Source organism: Magnolia sinica, chromosome 1 (assembly GCF_029962835.1).
Source record: "Magnolia sinica isolate HGM2019 chromosome 1, MsV1, whole genome shotgun sequence".
NCBI lineage: Eukaryota > Viridiplantae > Streptophyta > Magnoliopsida > Magnoliales > Magnoliaceae > Magnolia > Magnolia sinica.
Window position 1 is genome coordinate 90,305,012 of NC_080573.1, and position 15,321 is coordinate 90,320,332.

The following is a 15,321-nucleotide window of genomic DNA, read 5'->3' on the forward strand; positions in this document are numbered from 1 at the left end:
TGACCTTTGGGCCTATACTCTTCTTTCTATTGTGATGGGTTTATGGGCTATAAAATGCAAGTAGTTGGGCCCTTAGTTTCCCACCAAATTAACCCTATACTTGGGCTAAGATGTGAGGCCCAACTCACTTATATCAAGTGTGAAATTGCCCACATAGTTGAACTACTAGGCTGCCCTTGAAGTCCACCACAATGTGGGTTCATGACCTTTATGGTTGGGCCCAAACCTTACTTGAGGGCCCACCATATTGCCTATAAGTTGGGCTTTGTGTATAGCCCATTAGGCCATGTACTGCTTGGGCCTTAGACCTTACTTATATGTGTAGCAGGCTACCTTTTAGGACCCAGTTGAGGTTGAATGTCCTCCTTAGTGGCCCTAAGGTAAGCCCATAGGGCCCTTATAAGTAGTTGAAGGCCCAACTTAGACCTTAAGTAGGACCATTTCCTCATTGGGATTATGACTCTCTTAGCTTGTGGGTTACCCCAAAGTATTGGTCCCCCACTAGAGGACTTCACTTCTCCTTAGAGTATCGACTTTCTCCCTCCTTGAGAAAGAGAAATACATTCCACAGGTAGCGCACTTACTTCATTGTGACCCATATGCATCATTTGTATGAATTGAATGCATTGTATAGTGGTCTTTAAGGGATGAAGTTTCTCCCCTCATGCACAATGAGTGCCTGAAGCTTATACATGATTTGTATGTATGACTCATGCATTGGCATCGCGTTTCATGATGATACCACCCTTGCTTTATCAGGGCCTTGCCTCTATAGGGATATTCATGGATGACTGGATGTGTGGACACCGAAAATATTACTTGAGTATACTGGGTTCATAGGATGCCCATGGGTGAAATTCTCAAAACTTCCATAGTACTAAGGATTTGCTCCAGCGCAGTGACCGAGTGGAAACTGTGAGCGCATGAGAGCGTTATACCGTTAGGCCGCGACTCCCACTATCATGTAGTCGGTTGGATAGGGGTGTGGCCTTACTCGCCTGATGTAAGTGGGCATTACTAGGCTGAGTTTGAATAGCTCGTGAAATGGGTCCGCTACCGTCAGGCCTCACTGGTGATTGGCTGTCCACAGGCAGGTAGTGAGGTCTCTTACGCTCGTTTGACTGTGCGGGTCTGTAGAGCAGTAGTCATCCAGCAGTGTAATGGACCCTGGTGTTTTCTTATGATTGGAAATATACTTGATATGTGGATTGGTTATGAGCACTGGCATTATTTCGCATCGCATTCGCATCGGTTATATAAGCTCCTTCATGCATTGCCTTGGTAAGGCGCTTAGTACTCATTGCATCTTATTCATGATAAGCCTTGGAAAGGCTAGTAATATTGTCATGGAGCATGTTTCCCTTCATGTACATCCTACTAATTTTCTATGCACCATTATCACACACTGTCACCACCCTCTAAGCTTCTATAAGCTTATGCATGATTGATGCGTGCAGGAGATCCTAGGCAGGCGTCGTAGTGGTAGAGCGTGGAGTAGAGTTGAGCTTGAGGACTCCAGTGTTGCTGATCTTTCTCTCCTTTTTCTATCATCTTATATATGTCCTTTTGGACCTTATGGATACTTGTAAAAGTTTAAATTCTTAGTGGATTTTATGATGTGAGCCTTTGTTATTCTCAGATGTACTTGCTGTGATCTTGGGTATGCTCGTATTAGTAATGATTATACTGTTATGGAAATCCTCCTTATAGGATCCCAGGATCGGAACCTGCTTTAGGAGCTGAGAATGGGGTACTACGGAGGCTGTTGCGGTCAGAACCGGTTATCAGGTTCCATGTGAATCTGGTTACTGAGTCTGGGGTGTGACAGGAGTTGGTATCAGAGCATAATAAGTAATTTTAGAATAACTTGGTATAACATCACATGTCCGCTAAGTGCATAGGACAAGTAGTGTCCCGAGACCCTTCTTTTGCTCCGTGTTGAGCCTGTTATTGCCCTGATTCCTTGTATCGTCGTTATTTTGTAGACGATGCCACCTAGACGTGGCACCTATGGCCGTGACACTCGAGGTCGTGGTGCCTGTCAACGAGGCACCTGAGATACCCGTTCTACTAGAGCACATCCTGCTCCAGTTGTTGAGGATCCGATTCCTGAGGTCTTGATCCAGCTTGTTCCTCCTGTAGCGCCTATTCCTTCGGTTGCTCCAGTTCCCCCGTCGGTTCCCCCTCCTCAGCCTACTGTTCTGGTTACAGAGGCTCCTGCTCCACCAGCCACACTCGTACCTCCCCCAGAGGTGAGTGCCGCTCCTGCCTTTCCGACAATGCCTATAGGAGCCGAGCATTTCCATCAGCTGATGCAGCTTGTTGCTACCGCATTACAGACCCATCATCCTACTACCGTCGAGGTTTCTCGACAGTCTGACTTGCTGCATACGAGCGCGATATCTTAAGAGTTCTGGCAGCATGATCCCCCGAGGTTTAGTGGTGACCCTGACCCTTCTGCCGCCGAGGTGTGGTGCACTAAGATTGCGAGGATTTTTGATACTATGCAGTGTCCTGCGGATCAGAGGGTATCCCTTGCGACCTATCTTCTTCAGGGAGAGGCCCATCATTGGTGGTCGTCCGTATCCAAGATGGTCGGGCCTCAGTTTATTTAGACGTGGGAGGAGTTCGTGGTCCGTTTTGACTAGAAATTCTTCCCCAAGCACGTCCAGATCCAGAGGGCGATCGAGTTTGAGACCCTGGTTCAGGAGATTTGTCAGTATCTCAGTATGAGGCCTGTCTCTTAGCCTTGTCTAGATTTGCTCCTCATCTCACGATCAATGAGAAGAAGAGGGCCCGTCGTTTTGTGACTGACTTGCGTCCTGCCCTTCGCAGCCGTGTGGTAAGGCATTGTTTGGAGACGTTCGACCAGGTCGTCCATCAGACACTAATTTATGAGGAGGACTTGGCTATGGCCTAGAGATCGAGAGAGAAGAGTTCCGGTGAAGACCGAAAGAGGAGAACACCAGCCGACAGTTCCAGATAGCACCGTCAGTAGAGGTGGAGGGGCAGATTAGGGTTTCGGCAGCTGCGGCTCAGACAGTAGCTTCTTCATCATCATCAACACCACTAGCCGCTCCATCTTCTGGCCCATTTTCTAGTATTTACTTCAGTTGTGGACAGGCTGGGCATCGGAGGCATGATTGCCCTCTCCCCATACAGCAGCAAAGGTCACTGCATTTACCTCCTCGTCCTCCTCAGCAGCAGCAAAGAGCATAACTTCCAGCCCCTACTCCTAGGGCTCCTCCTCAGCAGCAAAGGTAGCCAGGTAGACCTCCCTAGCAGAAGCAGTAGCAACAGAGACAGCACTAGCACCAGCACCAGTAGAGGGGATATCCGTATGTCCAGTCCTTGGGTCGAGTGTGTATCGCAACCTAGTCTTTTGGTTTGTTTCCTCTACCAGCTAAGGGCCGCTTTTATTCTGCACAGCAGGCACCAGGCCAGGACCCGCAGTCATCAACCGGTGGAGTCGTTGAGGGTATTCTTCTTGTTTCTGCTATGTTACTCATATTTTGTTTGATTTTGGCGCTTCCCATTCCTTTGTGGCCGAGCAGTTCTATCGATCAACCGGTATTACATCGAAGTCCATGTCTGAGGCCTTGGCTGTTTCGACTACCATGGGGAAGTCTATTGTATTGACCCATCGTTGCCCTTCTTGCCCAGTGTTAGTGGGTGAGATGTTTCTTCCTGTTGATCTGTTCATGATACCGATGATAGGATTTGACGTTATTCTAGGTATGGACTGGCTTGCGAAGTATGGTGTCATCTTAGGCTGTGCCGCGAGGATAGTTACGTTCCACATTCCAGGCTTGCCAGTGTTCCAGTTCATCGTCGAGCCCAGAGGAGAGCCATTATCTAGTTTCTTGGCTTCTGTCAACAAGGATTCTATGGCAATGTGTATTGAGCAGCTACCAGTTGTTTACGAGTACCCAGATGTATTCCAAGAGATACCGGGTTTGCCGCCGCGTCCACAGGTGGAGTTTCAAATTGATTTGGTGCCCGGTACCATGCTTATCTCGAAGGCCCCCTATCGGATGACACTGTTGGAGTTGAGGCAACTGCAGGAGTAGTGGATGAGCTCCGAGAATTAGGTTTCTTCGTCTCGGCAGTTCACCTTGGGGAGCCCCGGTATTGTTTGTGAAGGAGAAGGATGGTTCATTGAGGCTCTATGTGGACTATTGTGAGCTTAACAGAGTCACTATCAAGAACTGATACCTGCTTCCCTATATTGATGATCTGTTTGATTAGTTGCAAGGTGCAAAGTACTTTTTCAAGATAGACTTGCGCTCCGATTACCATCAGATTCGGGTCCGAGAGGAGGACAGTTTCTAGTCATGTCGTTCGGATTGACCAATGCGCCCGTCATATTCATGTAGCTGATGAACAAGGTCTTCCGGCCGTTCCTTGATCAGTTCGTAGTGGTATTCATTGATGATATTCTTATGTACTCAAGGACCTGGAAGGACCATGTTGAGCACTTGTAGATAATACTGGAGACCCTCCGTGCCCACCAGCTGTATGCGAAGCTAGAGAAGTGTGAGTTTTGGTAGGAGGAGGTGAAGTTCCTCGGTCACGTGGTAACGAGGGAGGGTGTCGCTGTGGACCCCTCGAAGGTTGATGCAGTGCATCAGTGGGGCCAACCCACGAACGCGTCCGAGATCTGTTGTTTCCTTAATCTAGTAGGGTATTATCATCGGTTTATCGAGGGTTTCTCTCATATTGCAGCACCGCTGATCTGGTTGACGCGGAAGGGCATCGAGTTCATCTGAAGTGATGCCTGCAAGGAGGCATTTACAGAGTTAAATGATTGCCTCACGTCCGCTCCTGTTCTCACTCTTCCTAATGGGAGTGAGAGTTTTGTTGTTTTCACCGATGCCTCCAGAGTTAGCTTGGGTGTTGTACTGATGCAGCATAGGAAGCCAATGGCATATACCTCCTGCCAGCTCAAGGTCCATGAGCTGAAATACTCCACCCATGATTTGGAGCTTGTAGCAGTTGTCTTCGCATTGAAGGTGTGGAGGCATTATCTATATGGGGTCAGGTTCGAGCTCTTCTCAGATCATAAGAGCTTGAAGTATTTATTTTCATAGTTTGAGTTGAACCTACGCCAGAGGCGATGGATGAAGCTGTTGAAAGATAATGATTTTGATATTCAGTACCACCCAGGCAAGGCAAATGTGGTGGCAGATGCGCTCAACCGTCAGCTATGAGGCCTAGAGGCTCAGATGATGGTGCGAGAGTGGCAGATACTCGAAGATGTTTCAAAGTATGACTTTGAGTTCAGTCTGCAGTCTTCCATTATTTAGCTTTCGAGCTTGTCAATTCAACCCTCTTTGGTGGCTAGGGTGATCGAGGCTTAGCAGATAGACGAGTCACTTCAGGAGTACTGAGCAGATGCCGCATCTGTGGAGCAGTCAGACTGGCAGATTGGTTCCGATGGTGAATTACTCTTCAGAGGTAGATTGTGTGTCTCGAATGTGCTAGAGTTGTATCATGATCTGATGACCGAGGCACACCGATCGAGACTCACTATTTACCCGGGCTCCACAAAGATGTATCGTGATATGAGGAGGTAGTATTTTTGACAAGGGATGAAGCGTCAGATTGCTAGTTTTGTGACCGACTGTGACACATGCCAATGTGTCAAGGTCGATCACCAGAGACCCCCTGGTCCCTTGTAACCATTGAGCATTCTAGAGTAGAAGTGGGAGCACGTGTCGATGGATTTTATCGCAGGTTTGCTGATAACTCAATGCGATCATGATGCTATCTGGGTTATCGTTGATCATCTGACGAAGTCGGCTCATTTCATTCCAGTGCGTGCTTCCTGGTCTATGGACTGGCTTACAAATGTGTTCATTGAGGAGATAGTGAGACAGCACGATGTCCCAGCTTTGATCGTTTCAGATCGAGACTCCAGATTTATGTCTCAGTTTTTGAGGAGTTTTCAGCAGGCGCTGGGGGTCACGTTGCATCTCAGCATCGCTTATCATCTATAGATGGATGGGCAGACCGAAAGGGTCAACCAGATCCTTGAGGATATGCTTAGAGCTTGTGTAATCTACTTTTTGAGTAGTTGGGATGAGCATATGCACCTCACCGAGTTTGCATACAACAACAGTTATCAGGAGACTATCGGTATAGCTCCTTTTAAGGAACTTTATGGTAGACCATGTAGATCTCCTAGTTGTTAGATCGAGGTTAAAGAGCATCATCTCTTAGGTCCCGAGCTTGTGCAGCAGACGTCGGAGGCTATTGATATTATCAGGCAGAGGATACGCACAACTAAGAGTCGGCAGAAAAGTTTTATTGATCGTCGGCGTCGACCCCTTGAGTTCACAATCGAGGACATGGTATATCTTAAGGTCTCGCCTATGAAAGGCGTGGTTCGCTTTGGTGTTAAGGGCAAGCTCGCCCCGAGATTTATTGGACCTTTTGAGATTACCGAGTGCTTGAGTGCTGTGGCTTATAGGCTTGCCTTACCTCCTAAGTTGTCCGCGATGCACGACATGTTCCATGTTTCTATATTGCGAAAATGTGGGTCGAACATTATTCCTGTGATTAATTGATAGCCACTCGAGGTCCATGAGGATGCTTCCTACATTGAGCAGCCGATTCATATTCTTGATCGAAAGGAGCAGTTCCTCAGCACCAGGGTCATTCCCTTAGTGAAGGTGCATTGAGGAAATCATTCGAAGGCCGAGGTGTCTTGGGAACACAAAGCCGAGATTAGAGAGTATTATCCCCATTTGTTCGATGCTTGATTGCTTGTATCGGCTTCTCTTGTGATTGATGATTGAGATATATATATATATATATATATATGATGATGATGTTTATGCATCCTTGTTACTCCAGTTTTGTCAATTTCAAGGACAAAATTTCATTGTTGATGGGGAGGATTGTAAGACCCGACCCGAGTTCTTACATGTGCATGTATGTGTATGTATGCATTTCATTTCTCATGGTCCCACGGTCTAACCGGTCGAATCCCAGTGACCCGTGACCCTTGGCTAGTGTTTGCGGTCATCCTTGAGTTTGGTCACATTGACCCGACTCGGATCGGCCTAAGACCTATGCCATCTTGTTCGCATCGTCGTTGCGGTTCTAACGACGCTTCTTGTATGTCCATCCGATATGTAGATCAAAAGTTGTGTACATTTCATTATATGACCATTGATCATGTAGCCCACTTAGGTGGAATGCATGTGGACCACCATCACCCTTGGCACAAGTTCCAAGGTACACTACCCACACACTACACAAAGATCCATAACTAACACCACCAAGAGACCTAGTCTAACCTATAACTTTGTAAACTCCTCCCTATGGTAATGATTATTTTTCTTACAAAACCATCATGGTCTCTCTCACACACTCCTTATCTCTCCCTCCTCATTTCTTCCCTCCATAGCTAGCAACCTTCCTCCAAAAATCCTCAAATTCTCTAGCCCCCAAAACCCCTCAAATCTAACCCTTGAAAACACATCTCAACCATCAAAATCTTATCCTTACTCCAAGATATTCATGATATAGAAGTTTGAGAGATGGATTCTTGTGGGTGACTATCCTTTTTGTTGATATCATTTCAATTCTATGATTTCTTCATTTCTTCATAGTTGGATCATATGGGACCCACCAATCCATGGTGGGGATCCCATTTGATCCCATGGATGTGGCCCTTTAGCCCATCCTACACGCATGTCATGATCCATGATGTGGCCATTCTCCATAGACCCCATCATGATGTATTTAATGATCCACTCCATCTCAAGGTCATCTAGACCTTAAAGATCATGTTGGGATGACATCCTAACCATCCATAGCAATTATAGATCATGCATGTAGTGATTTTATGTTGCATGTACAATCAATGTAGTTGTATGAGTATGATTCATTCTTAGGAGGGCCCATTAGTGGCCGGGCCCTACCCCATGGCCGGATTGTGTTTCTTCTTCATATTTTCTTTCCTATCTTTATAGTAAATCTGATGTATGTGTGGCTCACCTGATGTGTCATGTAACCAGGCCCAAGTGATTGGACATCCAGGCCCACCTTGTTGTCCCATATTGTTAGCATATTTTGAATAGCCTTTAGGCTTAATTTTATGTATGATCTTGGAAGGGGCTTAGGTCTTGGAGTTTTGTGACCCATCTAGGTGAACCACACCTTGAGAAAATGGTGATTTATTTCCCTGTTATTTATCTTTTGGGGTGGTTTGGATAGCAACATGTTGCTGTCCAAATCTGTCTGGATAGATTTTTGGGCCACCTTGGGGCTTGATTTCTAGTAATTAGGTGGGAAGACTGATACAAATTAATATATTATACTTGTAACTGCATGAGCCACCTATAATAATATCAAATTTCAGCCCCAATGAACCCCATTTGGGCATCCAAAAAAGTTGGCCAACATAGTGGACTGCCAGAAATTTCTGTTGTCCAGTCCAACAGCGTAGTCCCTCAAAAACTAAATTTTAAAAATACTTTCTCAGATAGTGAGCCATCTTTTTGGGTTCCAACTTATTTTAGGCTTGATGTGGGACCTTGGGCCCAAATTTTAGGAATTTTGGAGGCCCCGCACCCTCCCCATGTGGTCCCAAACAAAGGGACAATTATACTTCTAACAACATTTCACCCAGGACAGTCTGTAATCCTGAATTTAATTAAGATACTTATGGGCATCCAAAAATTATGAAAATTTACGTGGAAGTGTTCTGACCATGTTAGGACTCACCTACCAAATTTTAGGGCCAATGGACTCCTGTGTACACTGTGGTAAGGGCTGGACCAGCCCACCAAGTTGGGATGTCCAGATTAACCAGATTTTTTGGATAGTTTGTTTTATCTAAATTAATTAAAATAGTTTTAATTATCTAAAAATCACAAAATTTTGTGGAGGTATGACCCACCCATGGAAGTACTAACCTGAAAATTTTCAGGGCCAACGGGCCTCTTTACCATCTGTGGTGCATCCTGGAGTGGCCCACTAGACTGAGACATCTAGGCTGGGCCGTCCAGCCTTGGTTGGCCGTTCAAGCCACTTTGTGGGCCTACTTTAATGTATTTTATATTCAACCATTCATCCATGTGGGGTCCATAGGAGACTTGATCATCCTTCCCTTCATTAGCATTCAATTGGGCCCCTTTGGATGAGTTTTTGGGCCACATACCCAGGCCCATAGAGCTACCTATGCATGAAACTTTCTAGATAGGCCCATAAATGTTGTTTTTGGGACAGCATGGCGCATCAGATTTGAGGATGATTTGATCAGTTACCTTGTCCTTTTCCTTTAGTATTTTTGGGTGTAATTAGTGCTCATCTGAGGCCCATCCAAGTTGAGTTTTATTTGAACATTGTTTATGGTTAATTGACTAGTTCCTTAGGCCTTTTTGACTAGAACCTTTTTAAGTAGGCCCACTGACCTTTGGGCCTATACTTTTCTTTCTATTGTGATGGGTTTATGGGCTATAAAATGCAAGTAGTTGGGTCCTTGGTTGCCCACAAATTAACCCTGTACTTGGGCTAAGATGTGAGGCCCAACTCACTTGTTTCAAGTATGAAATTGCCCACATAGTTGAACTACTAGGCTGCCCATGAGGCCCACCACAATATGTGGGTTCATAACCTTTATGGTTGGGCCTAAACCTTGCTTGAGGGCCCACCATATTGCCTATAAGTTGGGCTTCATGTATAGCCCATTAGGCCATATATTACTTGGGCCTTAGACCTTACTTATATGCGTAGTAAGCTACCTTTTGGTACCCAGTTGAGGTTGGATGTCCTCCTTGGTGGCCCTAAGGTAAGCCCATCGGGCCCTTATAGGTGGTTGAATGCCCACCTTGGACCTTGAGTATGACCTTTTCCTCATTGGGATTATGACTCTCTTAGCTTGTACGCCACCCCAAAGTACTCACTTCTCCATAGAGTACCTATCTATGTATTTAGACCTTATCCCTCCTTGGGAAGGAGGAATATATTTCACAAGTAGCACACTTACTTCATTGTGACACATATGTATCATTTGTATTAATGGATTGCATTGTATGGTGGTCTTTAAGGGATGGAGTTTCTCCCCTCGTGCACAATGAGTGCCTGAAGCTTGTGCATGATCTGTATATATGACTCATGCATTGGCATCGTATTTCATGATGATACCGTCCTTGTTTTATCAAGGCCTTGCCTCCACAGGGATATTCGTGGATGGCTGGATGTATGGACACCGAAAATATTACTTGAGCATACTGGGTGCATAGGATGCCCATGGGTGAAATTCCTAAAACTTCCATGGTGTCAAGGATCTACTCCAACACTGTGACCGAGTGGAAACTATGAGCGCACGAGGGCCTTATACCGTTAAGCCACAACTCCCACTGTCGTGTAGTTGGTTGGATGGGGTGTGGCCTTACTCGCCTGATGTAAGTATGCATTACTGGGCTTAGTCTGACCAACTCATGAAATGTGTCCACTACCGTCAAGCCTCGCTAGTGATTGGCTGTCCACAGGCTGGTAGTGAGGTCTCTTATGCTTGTTTGATTATGCGGGTCTGTAGAGCGACAGTCATCCAGCAGTGTAATGAACCCCATTGATTTCCTTATGATTGGAAATATACTTGATATATGGATTGGTTATGAGCACTGACATTATTACGCATCGCATTTGCATCGGTTATATAAGCCCCTTCATGCATTGCCTTGGTAAGACGCCCAGTACTCATTGCATCCTATTCATGATAAGCCTTGGTAAGGCTAGTAATATTGTCATGGAGCATGTTTCCCTTCCTGTTCCTCCTACCATTCTTCTGTGCACCATTGTCACAAACTGTCACCACCCTCTAAGCTTTTATAAGCTTATGTATGATTGATGTGTGCAGGAGATCCTAGGCAGGCGTCGTAGCGGCAAAGTGTGGAGTAGAGTTGAGCTTGAGGACTCCAGTGTTGCTGATCTTTCTCTCCTTTTTCTATCATCTTATGTATGTGCTTTTGGAACTTATGGATACTTGTAAAAGTTCAAATTCTTAGTGGATTTTGTGATATGAGCCTTTATTATTCTCAGATGTACTTACTGTGATCTTGGGTATGCTCGTATTAGTAATGATTATGCTGTTATGGAAATCCTCCTTTTAGGATCCTGGGATTGGAACCTGCTTTAGGAGCCGAGAATGTGGTACTAAGGAGGCTATTGCAGTCAGAACCGACTATCGGGTTCCTTATGAATCCGGTTACCGAGTTTAGGGCGTGACAATATCAGAATAATGTGAAATACACTGGCGAATCCATGAATAATATCAACCATACTAAGCCTATACGATGCAAGGCATGAATGCTATCGGCCATATCAAGACCATGTGATGTAAGGCATGAATGTTATCGACCATATCAAGACCATGTGATGCAATGCATAAATACTATTAGCCACATCATGGCCATGCGATGCGAGATGCAACTCAAGTATACCAATCCTCATCTGAATCCACATATCAATGAATGTCATCACTAGAGCATTAAATATCAGTATAGTTCTCACTCTGAAAAATCACTGGGGTTTAGTATACTCCAAATGACACTGCCCTTTCTCAGGCGTGCAGTCCAAGTGAGAGTAAAAAACCTCACTATCCACCTGGCCAATAGTCTGCTAATACCTATCGGGCACGTCGATAGCGGACCCATTTACGAGCTGGTCATACTCAGCCGAACAATTGCCCCTACCCTCGGGTGAGTAAGGCCACACCCCCTTCCAACTAACCACGATACAGTGGGAGACGCGGTCTCCTAGTATTCGGCCCTCATGCGCTCATATATCCACTTGGTCTTGAAATTAAAATCATCCTCTGGTACCATCAGGTTTGGGGATTTCCACCCAGGGACATCTATGTAGCTGGTAGCTGGTTAGGTGGCCAGGCCCACCATCCAGATGGACGGTCTAGTCTACACCAGAGGTGGGTCCCACCAGATGGACAAACGGTGTGGATTTACCTCACTTATAGCAACTACATAGCTCACGATCAAGGTGGGTCCCACATGATCAGAACGTTAGAACTTGGTAACGTTAATACATCAGCTATTTATTAGCTAGTGTGAGATACACCAGCCAATCTGATTTCAGAGAGGTGGGGCCCACCATATAATAATATATATATTAGTATATTATATTATATTATCACATATATATATGTGTGTATTTTATTATTTTTTTAATATTTGTTGTCCAGTGTCTAGGCCTTAGACGACCTTAGTGTAATACATCAAGTTACGACCCACATGGCACCGTCCAGATGGACAGTGCTGACATACAACACATGTATTTAAGGTGGGTCCATATGTGTGGCCCACCAACGGCTTTGAATAAAGCTGATATTGTGTTTTTCCTTCATCAAGGCCTATCCAAACAGACAGGCAGTAGGGTGGGAACCACAAGTGGGCTGTAGTGTGGTCCACTAAATGGACAACATGGATACAATATATAAATCATCAGGTCAGCCATCAACAATGAAAGAGAGAGATATGGAGAGAGAGAGAGAGAAAGAGAGAGATCACTGTAGTGGAGGGACCCCGCCACTATGTGCCCCTCTTTGATCACAACACATACACCAAAGTGGGTCCCATCATAAGTGGGCCCTTAAATGAAAATCAATAGTGGATCACCCGCCTATTGGCCTTCTCCTTTAGCTCCATGGAATGTTAATCTCCTAAGCTCCTTCTTTGATGGAGGATGATGAAATTTGGATGGTTGGGGAGATGGGGGGGGGGGGGGGGGGGGGAAGAAGTGGACCACACCTAGCTCTTTGGAGTAGCTTGGACATTGGGTCCCTTGGTTGCTTGAGAGTGAAGAAAGAAATGAGAGAGAGGAAGAGAAGTGATGGGACGAAAAGGTGGAGTGATGGGTGATGAGTGTAAGGAAAGGATGGGTGGAGAGAGAGAGAGAGAGAGAGAGAGAGAGAGAGAGAGAGAGTTGACTTTGGATGAGAGTGGAATGGGTAGGATATGGGTTGTTTGTACTTGTGATAGGATGTGTACTTGACCTGTACATTGATTGACTAATTTGACATTTGGTAGAGATTCTTTTGGAATTTGCAATGCGCGGCATTTTTCTCGAAATGAACGTGGGCCCGCAACTCCTGGTCTGGGTATCGCATCGACGCGCGAGACGTGGCGTTGGAACCGTGGCGACGGCGCAGTCGTTAGGATACAAGTTTCGAGTCGAGCCGACTCAGATCTTTAAGATGCGACTTATGGTCACACGTGCAAACGCTAATTACTAGTCGTGGGTTACCGGAATTCGACCGAGAGGACGTGGGAGTCTACGGAACGGTACGGTCTAAGATACGGGCCTTACAGCTCTCCCCACATAATAAAAATTTCATCCTCGAAATTTATACTATCGTGCAACTAGGCATAACTTATAAGGAAAAAGGAAACATAGCATCATCGTATAAAATGAGAAATAACATACAAGATACAATATATAATCAATCATCAAAGAGATGGGGATAACGCTCTCGAATCTTGGCCTCACGCTCCCAAGACGCCTCATCAACAGAATGGTGACCCTACTGAACCTTCACCAAGGGAATGACCTTGGTCTGGAGGACCTGCTCCTTCTGATCAAGGATACGAACTGGCTGCTCAATGTAAGAAGCGTCCTCACAAACCTCCAACGACTGCCAATCAATAACAGGGATTACGTCTGACCCACACTTCCTCAGTATAGAGACATGAAAAATGTTATGGACGCCAGACAACTGAGATGGCAAGGCAAGTCGATTGGCCACGGTGCCAACGCACCTAGTGATCGCGAAAGGTCTTATGAATCTTGGGGCAAGCTTGCCCTTCGCTCTAAATCGAACTACGCCCTTCATAGGCGAGACCTTGAGATACACATGACCTACAACTGCAAACTCTAAGGGACGATGCCGATGATTAGCAAAACTCTTATGTTGGCTTTGAGTTGTGCGCATCCTCTTCCTGTTGATATCGATGGCCTTAGATGTCTGCATCACAAGCTTGGGACCTAGGAGACCCCGCTCTACAACCTTGGTCCAATAACTCGAAGATCTGCACGATCTGCTATATAATGCCTTAAAAGGAGTCATGCCAATGGTTGCCTGATAATTGTTATATGAGAACTCAGTCAATCGTAAATGCTCATCCCAGCTACTCCCGAAGTCAATCACACAGGCCCAAAGCATATCCTCAAGGATCTAGTTGACCCTCTCGGTCTGCTTATCGGTTTACGGATGATTCGTGGTGCTGAGTTGCAAAATAGACCGCATTGCTCTCTGAAAGCTCCTCCAAAACTGAGACGTGAACCTCGGGTCTCGGTCAGAAATGATCGAAACTGGAATACCGTGCAGTCTCACAATCTCCTCGATGAATAATCTCGCAAGCCAGTCTAAAGATTAGGTCGCACAAATCACAAGAAAATGTGCCGACTTCGTCAGGTGATCCACGATAACCCAGATGGCATCATAACCGCGCTGAGTCCTCAACAATTCCATAATGAAATCTGTTGACATGTACTCCCACTTCCAAGTCAGGATGCTCAACGGCTGCAATGGACCAGGGAGTTTCTGATGATTGGCCATGACACATTGCCATGTGTCACACTTGGTTACAAAATCGGCGATCTAGCACTTTATCCCCGCCCAAAAATACTGTCGCCTCATATCACGTACATCTTCGTCGAGCCATGGTGGATAGAAAACCACGATCGATGTGCCTCGGTTATAAGATCTCTCGCAACTCAAGAATATCTGGGACACATAATCAATCTCTAAAGCGAAGTTCACCATCAGAACCAAATATTGCCTCTGCTCGGTAACCCTATACGACTCATCTGTCTGCTGAACCTTGATCACCCTTGTGACAAGAGAGGGTTGAATTGACAGTCTCGATAGTTGAACGATAGAAGACTGCAAACTGATCTTAAAGTCATATGCTGTCACATCCTTAAGCATCTTTCACTCCTAAATCATCATATGTGGCACTAGGCCTCGTGGCTGACGGTTGAGGGCATCTGCCACCAAGTTTGCCTTGCTAGGGTGGTACTGGAGATCAAAATTATAATCTTTCAGGAGCTCCATCCAACACCTTTGCTTTGTGTTTAGCTCGGATTGAGAGAATAGGTACTTTAAGCTCTTGTAATCGAAGAAGATATCGAACCTAACCCCATAGAGATAGTGCCTTTATACCTTTAGTGCGAAGACTACTGCTACCAGCTTTAAATCATCCATGGGGTAGTTTAGCTCATGGACCCTGAACTGGCAAGAAGCATAAGCCACTGGCCTCCCATGTTGCATCAGGACAACACTCAAACCAACAT

General features: G+C 45.6%; 1 protein-coding gene across 1 annotated transcript; it reads left to right on the forward strand.

The window, feature by feature from the left end:
• Positions 1 to 3,139: 3,139 nt before the first annotated feature.
• On the forward strand, positions 3,140 to 4,070 carry LOC131247545 (uncharacterized). The gene is made up of 3 exons (XM_058247737.1): positions 3,140 to 3,338; positions 3,664 to 3,815; positions 3,909 to 4,070. The coding sequence occupies exons 1-3, from the start codon at positions 3,140 to 3,142 to the stop codon at positions 4,068 to 4,070; spliced, it is 513 nt and encodes a 170-aa protein (XP_058103720.1).
• Positions 4,071 to 15,321: the final 11,251 nt, after the last annotated feature.

Excerpts from the sequence above, each read along its gene's own strand:
- LOC131247545 (XM_058247737.1), top strand. The coding sequence starts at position 3,140 with ATGATTGCCCTCTCCCCATACAGCAGCAAAGGTCACTGCATTTACCTC. Across the intron at positions 3,339-3,663 it reads CACCAGTAGAGGGGATATCC|TGTTAGTGGGTGAGATGTTT; the intron begins GTATGTCCAGTC and ends CTTCTTGCCCAG. Across the intron at positions 3,816-3,908 it reads TCCACATTCCAGGCTTGCCA|CTACCAGTTGTTTACGAGTA; the intron begins GTGTTCCAGTTC and ends TGTATTGAGCAG.